At 48.5% G+C, this 18929-nt stretch overlaps 1 protein-coding gene across 2 annotated transcripts in view; it reads right to left on the reverse strand.

The window, feature by feature from the left end:
- The window catches only part of LOC119167238 (endoribonuclease Dicer), a 104413-nt gene that overhangs the window by 16347 nt on the left and 69137 nt on the right, over positions 1–18929 (reverse strand). The window contains exons 18-19 of one of the 2 annotated variants that reach the window (XM_037418686.2): positions 18184–18544; positions 6621–6859 (exon numbers count right to left, since the gene is read on the reverse strand). In XM_037418686.2, the coding sequence (XP_037274583.2) occupies positions 6621–6859; positions 18184–18544 (600 nt within the window). The remainder of the gene's footprint in view (positions 1–6620; positions 6860–18183; positions 18545–18929) is intronic. The other variant, XM_075866882.1, reaches the window with a different exon arrangement.

Genomic DNA, 18929 nt, shown 5'->3' on the forward strand with positions numbered 1-18929 from the left:
ACGACGAGGGTTTGGTATATACGGCCTGATAGATGTCTTTGTGTACCCTGTTTGAATGGAATCTGGTAGTTTACTGGATGCAAACGTGAGTATCAAGTGTTTCGTTGGTATTTCCTTATTATCTCTTCTGATGATAATTCTCTGTACATTATTTACATTTTGGCTCTTCCACCCTTCCAAAAGTTCAGTCTCGGTGAGCTCAAGTAAGTCTGCATCAGATACCACTCCGCGAGTGATGTTCATGGATCGGTGTGGTGTTACGGTGATCGGTACGTCACCAAACGTTGAGAGGCTGTTTAGCTTTACAAATTGTGCTTTGTCCCGAATTTCTAGAAGAAGGTCTCCGCTCGCCATTTTGGTTACTTAGTATCCAGCCCCGAGAGTTTCCGTAAGACACCTGGCAACTACGAAAGGAGATACGGTCCTGGCTTGCTTTCCGGTTTTTTCGCAGTGAATGACGTGGAAGTGGGGAAAAGTTTCTATTGGCTGGTTGAAGAGATTTATGTCGTCGGTGCGTACCCGCTTTAGGCCGGTACGATCAGGTAGTAGAGGGAATGCGCCATGCATGCCGGTCTTATGTTTGTTCAGCAGCGTTGGCGGCCACCCACCACGGAGCCCAACAAGGGGACGCTGCAAGTTTACAGGTGCTGAAAGCTTGCAGACGTCAGCCGTACAACACTGCCATAACCCAATGCGCCTAGACCAAAGTAGGCTATTTGCACAGGGTTAACCCTTGCCGCCAGGAAAATTGGAAGTAAACAGAAGAGAGTAGAAGACAGGACAGATAGATAGTGAGAGATAAAGACGAAGATATAGGCAGAGAGAGATAGGAAAAGGCGACTGCCGATTTCCCCTGGGTGGGTCAGCCTAGGGGTGCCGTCTACGTGAAGCCGGGGCCAAAGAGGTGTGTTGCCTCTGCCAGGGGGCCTTAAAGGTCCAATCACCCAGCGTCAGCTCAACCCCCAGGATCCCCTTTTCCCCGGACACGGCAAAGCCATGCACGGCTAGGCGTGGGAGGGAGTCGAAACTCCCCCGTTAGCTCGGGTCCGTGGTGTCGCTACACACCAAACGCCTACTTGCGCAGGCGCCCCTGCGGGGCACAGAACAGTGAGGCAGTATTTTGTAAGCACCAGGAAACTGTCTGGAGCGATTCTCTTAACAAGAGACTTGAATTAAATAGAAACAAGGCAGAAGTTCCTTGGCAGATGGAATCTTCAATCAAGTTATTAAAGGGACACTAAAGGCAAATGACAATTTATGTCAGAGTGAAAGCCTAATGCATGATGTCTAAAACGGCAATATTGTCAACATTAGTGCCTTACTTACCGAGAAATTATGCTAGATATACTGCACAATGTGCGCGACGAGTTGGACATATGCGAAATGATCCCGATGACGTGAGAGTGTCCTAGTAGTAAAAAAACTAGCTGCAATAAAAAAAGAACTTTCCGTGCATCAATAGACGTAATAAAACGCTGTGTGAGGGTGGCCAAGAGAGGGCGTTACGTGACGGCACCATCATCATCATTGGTACTTGGCCAAGAGAGGGCACTATGTGATGGCACCATCATCATCATTGAGACTTGGCTGAGAGAGGACACTACGTGATGGCACCATCATTATCATAGGGACGGGGAGAAGAGAGGTTAGCGTTGCGTGTTGGGAATAAAGGAGTTCGAAGCGGTGTGTTGTGCGTGATTTAGGCTTAGTTCGTGACAAGTGAGGGCTCATCCGGGATGGCTTCAGGCTGGACAACAGTAGTGGAAGACACGCCTACGCTCCAAGGTGTCATTGAGGAACTGTTGCTGGACAGCAACTGCTCCGCAATGGAGCGCGAACGAATCACGGTGGTCGTGCGTGATCGAGTGATGACGACGTCGCTGCCCATAGCTCCGCACATGAGAGCATGGACTGTGATCGCAAACACTGGCGCGGTCCCTTGAGCCACCAATGACTCTGCACCTCTGCTCGCCGCTGTGCACCTCCCCTGCTACTCAGGTGTTAAGAGACTTACAGTCGCCAGAGTTTCTTGAACGCCTCAAAAACTTCTGCCTTGTGACTTCAATAAGCGACTGACTCACATGGTGCCGGCCGCCCTCGAGGGCAGCACGTAGTTGTGGTGGCAGTTTGTGCGTGGGTTAGACTCATGGGAGCAATTCACTGCCGCCTTCCGCTCGAAGCGTCCCCTGAAGACGGAGCTCGAGGAGCTCATGGAGCACCCAGAAGAAAATTTGAAGGGGTTTATTTATGCGATTGCTACGTTTTACGACCGCATGGGAGAAAGGTCAACAAAGCTGAGAAGGTGCACCGCGTACTGAGGCAGATGCACTTTCAGCTGCAGGTTTTGGCAGATGGGCATGCCTACAACGACCTCGCCTAGATGGTGAAGGCAGCCGACGGCTTAATGGAGTGTGCTTGGCGTTGCTTCCAGTACAGACCACCGTCACTTCCGAGCAACCAAGTAGCCAGAGATCTGGCGTTGCGCCCTAGCCCGGCCCTCGACCATCGCTCACAGCCGCAACCAACCACTATGGCGATGGCGTCATTCGCTGCTGCCCCACCGGTGCCGCCGACTTATCACTGGCCACTGCATCCAGCTGCGCTGGACCCGTCATACTGCCAGGACTGGCAGTACTCGCGCGACACAGCGGCTTTGTTCTCACCCAACAGGCTGGGACCGATGCGTGGAGCAATGCGTGCGCAGTGCCAACGCTGTGTTGGATTCAGCCACATCTCTCATGACTGTGCCATGGGTCGACGAATGGGGCCACCTGTTTGCTTCGGGTGTCAGCGACCGGATTACATGGACGCACAGTGTTTGGGAAACCAGTGGCAGTAGGTGCTACCCAAGCGAGCACCTACGACAGTGCGCACCAAACAGCGACCACAGCCGGCTGCAAAGACTCGCACATAAAACACATTTTAGAAGAATTCAGTAAAATCTTCAACACCACTTCGGGCTGCAAAACCTTAGCAGAGCATCGAATAGACACGGGAGACAACCCACCTGTTCGATGCAAGCTGTGACCAGTGAATGTCAAGAAGCAGGCCATCATGGACAACTGCATTCACGATCTGCTGGCACAGAACCTCAGCCGCCCTAGCCAAAGTCAGCATGCCAGCAGTGCTTCATTCCTGGTCGGAAAGAAGTTTGGTGGCAACCGCATGGCTGTGGATTACCACCAGCTGAATGCACGCACGAAGGTGCCAGTCTACCAATGCCCAGGACTGACTGGTTGCTGACATAGCTGGGACGAGCCAAGTGGTTCTCAAGTTGTGACCTTTCATGTTTTCTTTTTTCATATCCCTGTTCAAGAGCAGGATATCCCCAAAACAGCGTTCATTTGCCATCGGGGAATCTTCGAGTTCATGAGAATGCCTTTTGGAGTTGCCGGAGGTCCTGCCACATTCCAGACACTGATGGATAGACTACTGGAGGGAATCAATCACCAGTTTGCCATGGCGTTTCTCGATGATGTCCTGGTGTACTCGGAGACCCTGGAGGATCATCTCGAGCATCTTCGGGAGGTGTTGAAGCGGATAAGTTCAGCACAGCTGACCATCAACCCAGAGAAGGTGCACGTCTGCTGTCAATACCGGAAGTTCCTTGGCCATGAAATATCGCCATGGCAGTGTAGGCCGGACAAAGAGAAGTGCGTGCGGTGCTGGACTATCCTCAACCAACAACACTCAAAGAGCTGCAGGCATTTCTGGGACTAGCCGGCTATTACAGAGGGTTCATACCTCAGTTTTCCATCGCTGCGTGTCCACTTAAAGAACTCCTTGAGAAAAAGCGGTGGGAGCTGCAGCAAGAGGAAGACTTTAGAGCAGTTAAGCAGTCCCTGGCCCACGATGTCGTTGTAAACCTGCCGGACCTCAGCAGACCATTTGTGGTGGAAACGAACGCCAGTGGAGTCGACATCGCAGCGGTGCTTCTGCAGGCAGCCGAGAACGATGCTCCACTGTGACCAATTAGCATCATTAGCAGGGTCTTCACTGAGACAGAGCAGTGCTATACAGTGCAAGAATGGGAGTGTCTGGCTGTGGTGTGGGCAGTGGACAAGTTCCGACCATACCTTGAGTTCAGAGTGTTTGAGACCCAGTGCGATCACTCCTCACTGTCCTGGTTGTTCACCACAGACCAGACCTCACCACATGTAAAGCATTAAGTTTTGTGGCAAGGTTTAAACCTCAGGATCAAGCAAGGCGGGGTCTTGTAAATGTGCCAGCCGAAGCTTTGAGCAGAGCTTCCCTTCAGCACCAGAAAGTTCAAGGCCCGAGTCTACACAAGACGCTGTTCCCTATGTCTCCAGAGCCCAGCCTACAAATCAGCATTGAGGCAGCTGCTGTAGCGTCTGAAGTGGACGACACTGTTGTCTTGAATGATGCAGGGCTCCTCGCCCACGAACAAGAGCAGGATCCCATACTGTCAAACCTACGAACTTTGATGAAGGGAGGGAAGCTTCCGCCCACTGACAGTGATCAACCTTTGATCAAAGACCTGGCGGAGAAGACCGAGATGGAAGAGAGTGGGTTGCTTGTACAGCACCGTGGGGACAGGAAAGTACCTTGGCTACTAAAACATCTCCTCAACTTGGTCCTGCGACTGTCACATGACCACCCAATTAGCGGCCACTTCGGCTTTTTTTAAGACCCTCAAACACATTCTCAGAATTTCGTGTGGTGGGGTATGCGCTCGGACATATCCCAAGTATGTGCGATGCTGTCAGGTTTGTCAGTGCACCAAAGCCCATCGCCAGAAGCCAGAAGGGCTGATGAACAGCAAATGGGCCACTGCCCCCATGAAACAGCCTCAACATGGACATAACTGGGCCCTTGCCTATGACACCTCGACGCCACAAGTACCTTTTCCTGGTGATTAACAAGTTCAAGTTCGTTTAACTCTTCCCATTACAGGCAACAACCAGCAAGAGTGTGGTGGACTGCATGATCCAGGTTTTTTGCAGGCATGGCACACCTGTCTCCATTTCGAGTGACAATAGAGAGCCCTTTGCAAGCAGGTTGTGGAAGGGCCTCCTTGAACACTGGGGCATACAAGACTTACACACAGTTCCGTACCACCCTGCCGGGCAAATGGTTGAGCGCCACAATGGCACTATCAAACAGTGCCTTAGCGCGCTAATAACATGTGGACCATTAAATGCGCTTTTATTTCAAAATAAGCACTTTCTTAGCATAAAAGTAGTGCTGCAAGGTTTCTGAACCACTATTTCAACAATCAACGTCGACCTAATCATCATCAGCCTGACTACATCCACTGCAGGACAAAGGCCTCTCCCATGTTCCGCCAGTCAACTCGGTCCTGTGCTTGCTGCTGCCAATTTATACCGCAAACTTCTTAATCTGATCTGCCCACCTAACCTTCTGTCTCCCCCTAACCCGCTAGCTTTCTCTGGGAATCTAGTTAATTACACTTAATGACCAGCGCTTATCCTGTCTATGCACTACATGCCCGGCCCATGTCCATTTTCTCTTCTTGATTTCAACTATGATATCCTTAACCCCCGTTTGTTCCCTAATCCACTCTGCTCTCTTCTTGTCTCTTAAGGTTACACCTACCATTTTTTTTTCCATTGCTCGCTGCGTCGTCCTCAATTTAAGCTGAACCCTCTTTGTAAGTCTCCAGGTTTCTGCTCCGTGGCTAAGTACTGGCAAGATACAGCTGTTATATACCTTCTCCTTGAAGCATAGTGGCAATCTACCTGTCATAATTTGCGGGTGCTAGCCAAATGTGGTCCACCGCATTCTTATTCTTCTAGTTACTTCAATCTCGTGGTTCGGCTCCGCGGTTATTACCTGCCCTAAGTAGACATAGTTATTTACAACTTGAAGTGGACTATTACCTATATCGAAGCGCTGCTCTCTTCCGAGGTTGTTGTAGATTACTTTCGTTTTCTGCAGATTAATTTTAAGACCCACCTTTCTTCTCTCCTTGTCTAACTCTGTAATCAAGAGTTGCTATTCGTCCCCAGAGTTACTCAGCAATGCAATGTCATCGGCGAAGCGCAGGTTACTAAGGTACTCTTCATTAACTCTTTTCCCTAACTGTTCCCATTCTAGGCCTCTGAAAACATCCTGTAAGCACGTGGTAAATAGTATTAGGGAGATTGTATCCCCCTGCCTTACACCCTTCTTGATTGGTATTCTGTTGCTTTTTTTATGAAACAATATGGTAGCAGTTGATCTCCTGTAGATTTCTTCCAGGATGTTTATATATACTTCATCGACGCCCTGATTCCGCAGTGTCTGCGTGACTGCTGAGGACTGCTGTCGACCTAATATTTGCCTTTAGTTGTTATAGTGAAGCAGCAATTACAAATAAGAAATTTGTTTATTAAGAGTCTACTGTACTAAGATGTCTATAGAGTAGGATTAAAGAATTAAATGATGATAATGATGGGCTGGATACCAGAAAAATCATACTTTGGAAAACAAATACATTTATCACCAAATAAACAGGGCTTTACTGTAAAAAAACTCCAAAAAAAACTGAAAAATGGATTTCCTATCACACTGTGCTAACTGCGTGTGAATTGACTACACGAGAATTCCGTTTTAATTGATCTCTTGCGATTGTCACACAATGTCCGTTTGCTCACCTGAAGTGGGCACCTGGGAAGTGCTCGAGAAGTGCACGAACGGGGGGCAGGGGCACCCGCTCACTGAAGGACTCGATCTCACGGCCGAAGAGTCGGTATATGATGCACCACACCGTGTCCAGCGACATACCACAGTCGAGAAACACGGCACCCATGAGGCTCTCAAAAAGGTCGCCCAGCGCCTTTGGCACCTCGACCTCCTCGGGCTCCAGGCACTCCTCCTCGTGGTAATAGAATCGCTGTGATAATCATAATAATATCTGGTTCGGTATATGATGCGCCACACCGTGTCCAGCGACATACCACAGTCGAGAAACACGGCACCCATGAGACTCTCAAAAAGGTCGCCCAGCACCTTTGGCACCTCGACCTCTTCGGGCTCCAGGCACTCCTCCTCGTGGTAATAGAATCGCTGTGATAATCATAATAATATCTGGGGTCTTACATCTCAAAAATACGATGTGATTATAAGAGATGCCGTAGTGGAAATTTCAACCATCTGGCGTTCCTTAATGTGCCCTGAAACGCACAGTACACGGGCCTTCAGCATTTCAACTCCATCGAAATGCGACAGCCGCGGCTGGGATCAAACCCGCGACCTACAGGTTAGCAGCCGAGCACCATAACCGATGTTCTACCGCAACTCAGAACCACAAAGTAAGTGCGACCGTATTTTCGGCTTTGAAGATGTCTACGTCATCTACACTGAAGCTATAACAAGACGAAGCTGTGCTTAAAATCGCTGCACATACAGAACCACGCCAATAAACCTCAATAGGACCACAGGAACGTTTCCGAGGGTATACAAGCATGGCCTTCAAACACCGGTAGAATTGACAACACAAACATCTATTGTGACAGTGGACAGAATAACAACACACCGCTTAAGAATGCTATTCCCGGTGCCTTTCAGAAAAGAATAAATGGCCCTTGAAACACAGGTTCAGTTTTTAACAAACCTTGAACAAATCTCACTCGGCGACTGCGTAAGTGATCAGTGTGACAGCATCACAACTAGGCGAAAAAGTGTGAGAGATAAAACGGAGTAAGGGGTGCATGTGCGTTGAGTGTGGGCGGAAAAATGAAATGGCACGAGCATCAAATGAATACAGGAGTGGGGAGAAAATGGTACGAGAAGAGGAGTCGGACATGTTGGCTATGAGGTGTGGAGAATAAAGGGTGTGCAGGGAACGTGGTTGCAGATTGTTAAGGGGGCAGACTGGTCTTTTGGACAAAAAAGTGACAAAAAAATTCATTTTTTAAAATTGACATATTTGGTTTCTGCAAGTACTTTTTTTATCTCTCTGCAAATTTTCATGCACCAGGAAGTAGTATTTTTTTGTCATGTCATTCTAACTGTCCAGATTCTTGGTGCTGTTAACATGCAAAACCAGCAAAAAAAATGGGGAACTGACTTTGAGGCTTCTTTATAATTTGCCAGCACCTGTGTCTAAAGCTCTATTACCAATTTATGAGTGCCTTTATGAGGATTGCAGAACATGTGCACCATGATTGTTGCTTTTTTAAGAAACTGTGTGTTTTCAGTTTTTTCTATTTTTCTCAAGAAAGTAAATTTGAGACTACCGTAATTACTCGAATCTAACGTGCACCTTTTTTCCGGTTAAGCGAATTCATAAATCGCATGCGCGTTAGAATCGAGTACGAACAAAAAAATTACGGTCAATCTATTGCCATCGGCAAATCCAAAATGGCCGCCCCCTATGTGCATCGGCATGGCACGTCGGCCATTTCTGCCTATGTGTTTCCCATGTGCGGCACTTCGTACGTGTGCTGAGGAGTTCGTTATCTAGTAGTGCATTAGCATCGACGGTGTGGAAGGGCCGACTCCAAAAACTTGAGTGCACCACGATGCCGCTTTTAAAAGAAAAGTCATCGCGTGTGCAGGAACGGACGGAAATCGGGCCGCATCGCGGTTGTTCGGAGTTCCCGAAACGTGCGTGCGGGACCGGCGGAAACAAAAGCAGAAGATTTTAGACAGCAAAGCTTCACGCAAAGGCTTCAGTGGACCACAGCAGGGTCGGTTTCCGCAAATTAAAGAGCTGCTCGGCGAGTATGTGCTTGAGCAGCGAGCGGCATAGCGGCCCGTGACGACAGAACTGCTCCAAGTGCGGGCTATGCAATTAGTCTTAGAAAAAGGTCTAATGCGGAGCCAGTTTAAAGCGAGCAGGTGCTGGCTAACTAACTTTATGAAGAGGAAAGGCTTTTCCCTCCGAAGGGGAACATGCATATGCGAAAAGTTTTGTGGAGGAGTACGATGAAAAGCTTCACAGTTTTCAGAGGTTCGACCTAAACTTGCGGCGCAACAACGGCTACCTGCTTGGGCAAATCGGGAATGCCGATCAGACGCCTCTTTACTTCGACATGCCTGGCACCATAACCGTCGAGAAGAAGGGGGCGAAGCAAGTTCGCGTGCTGACATTGGTCCACGGTAAAACTACAGTGACGGCAATGATCTGTTACACGTCAGATGGGCACAAGCTTCGCCCACACCTCATATTTAAATAGAAGACGCTCCCGAAAGGAGTCGTTTTTTCGAGTTGTGTGATCGTGCGGACCAGCGAGAAAAATGGGTGCGCGTTGCAATCGGTGTCTTACGTTTTTTTTTTTCCGCGGTGGAAATCGGGTGCGCGTTACAATCGAGGGCGCGGTAGAATCGAGTAAATACGGTATTCAATTTTGAGGCCTCAATATCTCTGCAGCTAGGGCAGGTACAACAATAATTCTCTTTGCAGTGGAAACCTGCATGTGTGTAGAATGCAAGTATGGGAGCAGAATTCAAAGCAAATGCCTTTTTAATTAATCACTAATCAAAACTGTAACACAATTACAACTGCTTTTGAAAATGAATAGTTCATTTTGCTGTAAAATAACCAATAAAGGCCTAAAAACAAAAAAAAATCTTCTATGCTTTCACTTTATAGTCATTGGTCTATGTTGGCATATCCTAAATATCACTTTTAATTAAGCACTTTTTTCTATGGCAACCATAAACAACAGAGGGTGAACTTAAGTTATCTCAGGAACAAGGTGAGTACCGTATTTTTCGGTGTATAAGTCGCGGTTTTTTTCTAAATTTTTCGTGGGTGCGTCTTATACAACAATGCGACTTATATACATTCAAAATCGAGTTGGATGCCACGGCTTGGGTGGTGCTGTTTACGTCAAGCGGGCATCAAAATGGCATCTACGGCGCTTCACCGCCTTCTGCGATGCACAGAAACCACATTTAAAAAGAAAGTAAGATTAACGGTAAGTTAACACCCTAAAGATAACGCAGCTATGTAGTTTTGCACAAAAAAATAATCAGTGGGGTGAAAATGTGGAGGTGTTTTTTAAATTATAAATTATGGAAAGCAAGTTTGGATTTCAGAGCCACTTCCTTTACCATCACTTCCATCTGCCATAACGTCTTCATTGCACTCGGTGTGTCGCTGTTGCTGCGCGCGTCTCGTGTGTTGTGTTGTGCGTCGCAGCATAGAGCCGGTAGCGCCGTAGAACCTCGCGAACCATGGCGCCGCTTGGAAAGCAAAGTCGGCGAAGCTATCCATGACGGAAAAATAATCCGTGACTGGCGCAAGGCCCACAGCGTCCTCCGGACGATGAAGTCGACAAAGAAGGCCAACCGCGGCTAGAAGGCGCGCTGGCCGGACCTCGAGCGTAGCCTGCGCACGTGGGTACTGCAACAACGAGCTGAAGGAAGAGGGCTGTCAACAGTGCAGCTGCGCCTGAAGGCGAAGGCTCTGGCAGCGGAGAGCAATGTTACGGGATTCAATGGTGGTCCGTCGTGGTGTTTCCGCTTTATGCGAAGGAATCAGCTGGTTATGAGAGCCCGGACGACAGTGTGCCAAAAGCTGCCCGACGACTTTCAGGCGCAACTGGACAACTTCAGCTCATTCGTGAGGAAGGAAGTTGCGAAGAAGAATGTCAGCGCGAGCCACATCGTTAACATGGATGAAGTGCCGCTGACATTCGACATCCCGCTTGGGAGAAGCATCGCCGAAAAAGGCCAGAAAACTGTCACGGTGAGGACAACAGGCCACGAGAAGTCCCACTTCACCGTTGTGCTCGCCTGCTGCGCGGTGGCACAAAGCTGCCTCCCATGCTGATATTTAAGCGGAAAACCTTGCCGAAGGATAATTTCCCTCCTACAGTGGTGATTCAGGCGAACACAAAAGCTTGGATGGACGAGGGAATGATGAGTGTGTGGCTTGACCGCTGTTTTTCCCGTCGAACAGACGGATTCTTCCACGTGAAGCCAGGAATGCTGGTAATGGACAGTATGCGGGCACATATCACCGATATTGTCAAGAAAAAGATCAGTTCAAAGAACTGTATGCCAGTGATTATTCCCGGCGGCATGACGAAGATGCTTCAGCCGCTTGACATTTCTGTCAACCGCAGCTTCAAGGCAGTTCTGCGACGTTCGTGGGAAACATGGATGTTGGAGGGAGAACACAGCTTCACAAAAACGGGGCGCATGAGACGCGCAGAGTTCGGCGAAGTGGCGAAATGGGTGAGTGATGCTTGGGAGTCAATTTCTGCGAAGACCATTGTGGTGGGCTTTCGCAAGGCCGGTTTGATCCCCTGCGCGGCCGATGGCGACGTTGACCGAGTCCGATTCGAGCGAGTCGGAGGACGACAGTGATATGCCAGCAGTACTGCAACCAGAAGTAGCTGCATTGTTCGTGAGCGACTCGGAGGAAGACGACTTCGATGGCTTTGAATAAACGTCACCAAGCTATCGGAATAATAAAGGTACTTCTGAAAGTATTGTTTTTATGTGTGTTTAAAAGCGCTCGCACGCGTGACTGCCGATAGCTAGAAACGTGCAAAAGCGTTGGCCGTCGCAAGCATGCATTTTTGCAATGCATTGTCACGACAAGATACTTAAATGTCGGTGGTCGGATGAGCAAGTGCGTCTTCTACACCGGTGCGACTTATATACATTTTTTTTCGGAAAAACTGCTATTTTGAGGGGAGTGCGACTTATACAAGGGTGCGACTTATAAACCGGAAAATGCGGTAACAGAAAAACTAATTAAATATTTGAAATCAGCAGAACAAACTGCATAACCCTGTGCAGTTTGATCAAGATCACTGAAGAAATAAACAAAAAAATGTCTAAGACCAGTCTGCCTCCTTAAGTATATCGTCAAGCCTAACAAGAGAAAATGCAGTTTTTTGTCACTGCTTGTTACACAATGCACTTGGAGTGTTCTAGCGGAACCCCAATTATACGAATTTCAGAGGACCATGCAAAACTGTCACATAATCCGAGCGTTGAATAATCGAATACCGTATTTACTTGATTCTACCGCGCCCTCGATTGTAACGTGCACCCGATTTCCACCGCGGAAAAAAAAAAAAAAACGTAAGACATCGATTGCAACGCGCACCCATTTTTCTCGCTGGCCCGCACGATCACACCACTCGAAAAAACGACTCCTTTCGGGAGCGTCTTCCATTTAAATATAAGGTACGGGCGAAGCTTGCGCCCATCTGACATGTAACAGAGCATTGTCGTCACTGTAGTTTTACCATGGACCGATTTCAGCACGCGAACTTGCTTCGCCTCCTTCTTCTCGACGGTTGTGGTGCCAGGCATGTCGAAGTAAAGAGGCGTCTGATCGGCATTCCCGATTTGCCCAAGAAGGTAGCCGTTGTTGCCCTGCAAGTTTAGGAAGAACCTCTGAAAACTGTGAAGCTTTTCATCGTACTCCTCTGCAAAAGTTTTCGAATATGCATGTTCCCCTTCGGAGAGAAAAGCCTTTCCTCTTCATAAAGTTAGTTAGCCAGCACCTGCTCGCTTTTTCGAGTAGCATCTCCCCTTAAGGGGAGATGCTACTCGAAAAAGGTTTTTTTTTATTTCATAACCCAGCTCCTTGAAATTTTAGGTGTTAGTAAAGCGTGCAGTGCTGATTTCATAACTGCAATTATTTTTTTAATAGCTATAGTAGTTCCGGAGTTACTACAACTTTGATATCAAAATATAGTGTTTTTTGTGCACATAATAAAGCTTACTAAAAATTTTCACACAGAATTGCAAAATGGCTCATTCTGCTGCACTTGAGCAGTACAATACAGAAAAGTACCTCAAACAGAAAATTTACTTGCTACATTTAAAAAAAAAATTAAAAGTACTAAATGCATATTTTACATCTCTCTATCAGTGTATCAAGTTGTGTAACAAAAAAATCTGTGATGTATAATGCAACCTAAAGTAGATACTTGTATTCTAGAGTGGCTGATTAAGCTCTGTGCAAAATTTCATCAAGATAGGACTATTTTATGCCTAAAAAAGATTGTGCACAAGATGAGAGAATTACCTCAAAATGGAAATCGAGAAAAATGCATTTGAAAGTTGTAAATATGTTTACTTATGATTACACAGCGCGATTTGCACAAAACTTGGTGATATCATAGAAGGGACACAGCTAGAGCACCTAAAATTGTCCTGCTCCATATGTGGATCCTTCTCGCCGCTTGAGAAGGGAGTCATCAAGGCGCGCTTTCTTTGCCACGTTCCGCCGATGGGCCCTTGCCTCGGCTGTTTCACACGCAGACATTCTTTCGATTCTCCTCTGGTCGCGGGATTGGCCCAGGGTGATCAGTTGATCTGGTGGGACTACACCAAGCTCCTCTAGCACGTGTTCAAAGCTTGAATGTCCTTTATTGAACCACAACACGGCCATAGCAGCTGCAGTTTCCACTGTTGTCCGGGAGGCAAACTTAGTCTTCGGACACAACAACCAGATTTTGCTGTTCAAAGATCTGCAGCGTTTTGGGTCTTCCCTTGGATACAACGCACCAGCAACTTTTCATCTGTGAGCCGCTTGTAAATGGGAAGCACAGCCAATCCTTGAGCCTTGGTCAAGATTGGTGTGTGGTCGGGTGGGGCCTCCCCAAGCGCTTCGGCTCGCCTATGCTTGCACCAGGAAGTCGCCCCTTCTGGACAGTATCGGTGGCTGCCTGCTGTGTTGCTCGATGATGAATGGAAATATGAGGCCCAGATGGCACGATGCATTTTCAGAATATCACCTCTGTTGTTTGTGATTGCAATACGGTAATAGTTCTGCAGCTTCTGAATTGTGCCATCTGTCAGCTTTTCCCCTCGTGGAAGTCGTGTTGGCAGTTTCCGAAGTGCAGTGCCTAGACGCTTGGCCACATGGTTTGTGCACTCCTTGTCCACAACAGCTTCACCATATACCTTGGCCTCAGCGACAGCGGTATAAGCTTTGCTGTCCCCATCACTGAGGAACTTGGTGAAGTGCAATGGTGTTGTGTATGAGGATGTCCTGCCCCATATGCGCAAAGCTGCCTCAGTCTCCATGGCATGAGAGGAGCACTCTGTATTTTTTTCGCAGACAGGTGTGTGGAATGCTTGCCATATTTCTTCCTCATCACCCAAGTCCTGGTGCCGGCTACAGGCAAGGCAGTAATTCGATAGCACTTCAAAATCTAGACACAAACCAGTGTCCACAGACACAGCAGTGCCGATGCCATTGTGGCTCTTGTGCCCTCTTTTTTGCCATGTGCCATCATACATGACAGCAACATCAGCCCCATCCACTTTCTCTTTAGTTATCATCCGTGCTTTCGCCAGGTTTACTTGCACAGCTTTGGTAGCTGCAGCATGAACTTTTTTGCCGATTGCAATAAAAGTCTTATGATGCATAGGTATTGGCAGTCCAAGAATAGCGCAAAAACGCGACAGCTGTTCATGCCCAATGCCTATTGCACGCCCAGCCACAACTACCTTCACATTGACAGCGAAGCTGTCGCGCGAGCTGCCGCTTCGGTAGCTCCAGTCATCACCGGCATCGGTGGGCTGTCTTTCCGGCAGAACACGCCGCGAACTATGCGCGGCAGAAACCACTGACTCAGGACACTCACTGTTATCACAGTGCAGCTCGAGGAACGAAGAGAGGCCCTTACGTTTACTTGCGGTGTCGCGAACGACGAGTCCAGCGGTGTGGCATGTTGGACAAACAGCATGGCTTACCATCGATGTCAGTGCGCCGATGTCACAAAATACTCCGCTCACAGAGCCACAAACACTCTTCGTTCTTTCGCTTTCGAACTGTTCAATCTTTTTTTCTGATGCGCTGATGAACTTGATCGCGGCGTCGATTTCGTCAAAGTTCCCGCAAGCCGCCGTATCCCCGCTGCCTTGATTAGGCCTAGTGGACCGCGGCTCGCATTCTTCTACCGCTGCTTTGCGCTTCAGTTTACGTCAACGCCCTTGGTACTTGTTCTTGCTTGCAAACTTTCGTGCTCGGAAGTCTCGCTTCTTCGAGTTATCCATGGTGAACTCGGAAAACATAGAAACGCACGGCAAGTGCCGATCGTCGCAAGCGCTCAGCGAGCGAGGCCGATCAGATGTAGCCAATGGCGGCCTCGGTAGCGTACCATGTGACCGGTAGAGGTGCGCGAAGCGGCTGCAGCTTGGCTGTAAACCGACTTGGAAACGACTGTTTTGTGAAATTCCTCACTAAAATACGAAACTAGGGGGACGCCTGTACACTAGAAGGAGCCTTGATCTACACCACCGAACAAACCCCGATGGCGGACGTCATCGTGTTGCCGAGTGGCGGATTTTCAAAAATAGCCGTCGGATGCGTGAATTCGCGACTTCGGCAGCTACCTTCACTAGCGCAGATCGACTTTTTACCACTTTCTTGTTTGAATTCAGCTATGACCTTTGGGGAAATGATAGTTGAATGATCAAAAGTGATTTTAGAAGCAATATCTCAAAAGTGGAAATTTTCGCAAAAAACGCGATTTTTCGACCCGCATCTCCCCTTAAACTGGCTCCGCATTAGACCTTTTTCTAAGACTAATTGCATAGCCCGCACTTGGAGCAGTTCTGTCGTCACGGGCCGCTGTGCCGCTCGCTGCTCAAGCACATACTCGCCGAGCAGCTCTTTATTTGCGGAAACCGACTTTGCTGTGGTCCACTGAAGCCATTGTGTGAAGCTTAGCTGTCGACAATCTTCTGCTTTTGTTTCCGCCGGTTCCGCATGCACGTTTCGGGAACTCCGAACGACCGCGATGCGGCCCGATTTCCGTCCGTTTCTGCACATGCGATGACTTTTCTTTTAAAAGCGGCATCGTGGTGCACTCGAGTTTTTTGAGTCGGCCCTTCCACGCCGTCGATGCTAATGCACTACTAGATGACAAACTGCTGAGCACACGTACGAAGTGCCGCACATGGGAAACACATAGGCAGAAATGGCCGACGCGCCATGCCGACGCACGTAGGGGGCGGCCATTTCGGATTTGCCGATGGCAATAGATTGACCGTAATTTTTTTTTCGAACTCGATTCTAACGCGCATGCGACTTATGAACTCGCTTAACCGGAAAAAAGGTGCGCGTTAGATTCGAGTTATTACGGTAATCCCTTAAAAAGCGGGTGCAGACCACCTGAATAAGCCCACGGCACGACCTTGGGCCTCTGCAAGGAAGGTTGATGTATTTGAAATCTGCACATATTCACATGAGGTTAGGAAGTCTTATCAAGATCAATCAAGGTTTCTTTCTAAAATTTTTAAAATGCAGTGTCTCTCCTTAAAAAGAAAGGTCCGCAGCTTCGCATTTTACATCTATGCCGTTTTCACGTCACAGAAGCTCGCGGACGAAATCGCCGTCTGGCGATCTACGCATCGCTTGTTTCCATGCATTGCCTGACCTGATGAGAGGTACAGTCGAACCTCGATATATCAAACGACGCGGTGATCGTGAAATAGTTCGATATATCCAGAATTCGATATAAAAAAAATCACGAAAAAAATGCGTCAACAGCTTGCTGAAAACAACCAACGAACCGTTCAAGCGTGGTGCAGTAAATACTCACTTGAAGATTCAAACATAGTATTTATTGTGTTGGTTTAAAATATTGAAAAAGAATAGCCTGCTTTTTGTTGGCCATGGCGTGTTTGACGACTGCGTCCTCAATATAGTCCAGGCGATCCATAAGTGATAGACCGGTGCCTTCAATCGCGCCGCAGTGGTGGCGCACAAGGGCCAAGGCAGCTACGACCTCAGCTGATGTCGGGAGCGGGGCACCATCAGCGCTTACGGGATCCACCTCGGCAGAGTCTTCATTTGGCTGCTCAGCAGTAGCTTCGGCGACAATTTCCACATCCGTGAGCTCCGCCGTTCGGAGTTAGGCCTGTCACAGCGCGCGACAGGCCTAACTCCGAACGCACGAACACTGCGAGCACAACGACCGATGCCTGCCGATGCTACGGGGGAGTAGCTTGCAACAAGTGCGCAGTGTGCCGTTGACACCATAGAGACTGCAACGACTGCAAGCAGCAAGGCTGCGGCATGAGTCCAGGTGTAAAGTGCGCACATGGCGCGCCCATGCCGGCTCGCCTGACTGCTTTCCCTTTCCCGGCGGCAGCGCGGACCGCGTCCGAGACAGTCGTCTGCGTCCTTTCCCTCCTATACTTTCCTCCTCAATCTTTACCTCCCACTCCCCCTTCCCCGCGCGAAGCCGTGTCGGTGCCTTCGTATTGAAAGACAATAACAGCTTCGCGCTTTTCTCTTCTCTTTCCTAATTTAAGAACCTCTACCGCAAGGCTGCGGCACACATACGCCGCTACGTTAAAGTGGCGCTCTCGGCGCCATCGATGTGTGTAGCATTCGTAAACGCCCTCCACTCTACCGCTACTTTCGAGAGTTGGGGGAAAGCTCGCCGCCTGTCAATGGAGCGCGGGCGGTTTGTGGTGGCTGAGTTCGATATATCCATTATATGTCAAACTTAGCTCGAAATAAAAAATCAATAATGCATGCGATTTCCCGCATGATATAAAAACCGTTTGATATAGGCAATAATTCGATATATCCGTGTTCAATATATTCAGATTTGACTGTATTTTACATTGTACTGTTCTGTATCAATCATTCAGTTTTGGATGCGAAGCGTCTTATGCCAAAGGCTGTGTATCTCAGTCCTGCGGCGTCTAGCATTGCCCCTCTGTCTCCCCCCCTGTCTTTTCTTACGCTCCCCCTCTCTCTCATCTCGCAACACCAATGCAGGCAGCATCTGCTAGCGAGCTTTTTTTTATTATTAAAAAAAAACAGGGACCGCTCACGCTGCGCAACTGTTCACTGGCCACTCGTATATATAGGCACTGAATTATGACCTCCAAGATAGTGCCGGTGGGAGATATCTCCTGTTTGTTGCTGAACAATAAAAAATCGGAGTGTGCGCGTTAACTAAAGCGGACTGAAGGTGTCTGCGCCCAACCAGAGTCTTCTGTCTCTCATTGCCGATTAGTAGTGATAGGAGTGTTCCAGTAGGAAACACCGGCTTATCGCTGCGTGCTTCGCGCCTCTGCAGGTTTCTCTCCTCCACAATGCTGTCATGAGTGCCAGCATGAACGCCGCCGGTAGTGTAAGTGTTAGGGCCTGCTGCTTTGCATCTACAAATGGTTCCCTTTAGCAGGAGATGGGTTTTTTTGCCATGTTTTGGACCTGGTCTACAAATGACACCAACGAGAATAATGATGGGCAAATCAGAGTTCGCCACCCACCTGGAGCACCTTCCAGTAAGCGGGGTTGTCCTGGACCTCGTCCCTGTGGGTGTTCAGGTCCAGTATTTCGGTCATGGCGTCCTCGTCCGAAGAGCCGGACTCCTCCTCACTGGAGCCCTCCTGGTGCTGAACGAAGCGTGCCACGGCATTAAAGAGCCCCGGGTTGCAGTGAAGCAGGCACCGGTGCAGGCCGTGGCGCACGACTAGCGCGGCGAAGAAGGTGTTGTTGACCAGCGATGAGCGCAGGTCTGTCAGCTGGCCCGGGTTGAACTTGCGCGGGCCCTCGTAGAGGTACCGCGTCACCAAGTAGTCGATGACCGCGTCACCCAGGAACTCCAGCCGCTGGTAGCAGTCCGTCAGACTGCGTGCGTTAGAAAGGGAACAATGTTCTCCAGTTCTCGCCACCAGTCCAACAGTAATTAATTCTAAATACCCAATGATAATAAGAAATCCTCACTCCTTAGTTCCACAGCACCCAGTTTTATTAAAATTGAGTACAAGGGAGAAATGAGTGAGAACTCTTTACCGGAATATATCAGAGTTTTTGCTCCTTAGTTTTACAGTACCCAATTGGGTAGCTTGGTTTTGGAGCTCTTTTGACATTAAAGGGACACTAAAATCAAATAACAATTTACATCTGAAAGCTCAATGCATGACAACACCTAAAACGATAATATTATCAACAATGGTGCCCTACTTACCGAGAAATTAAGGTAAATGCACAAGAACACAAGCACACAAGCGCC

This window comes from Rhipicephalus microplus, chromosome 6 (assembly GCF_043290135.1).
Source record: "Rhipicephalus microplus isolate Deutch F79 chromosome 6, USDA_Rmic, whole genome shotgun sequence".
NCBI lineage: Eukaryota > Metazoa > Arthropoda > Arachnida > Ixodida > Ixodidae > Rhipicephalus > Rhipicephalus microplus.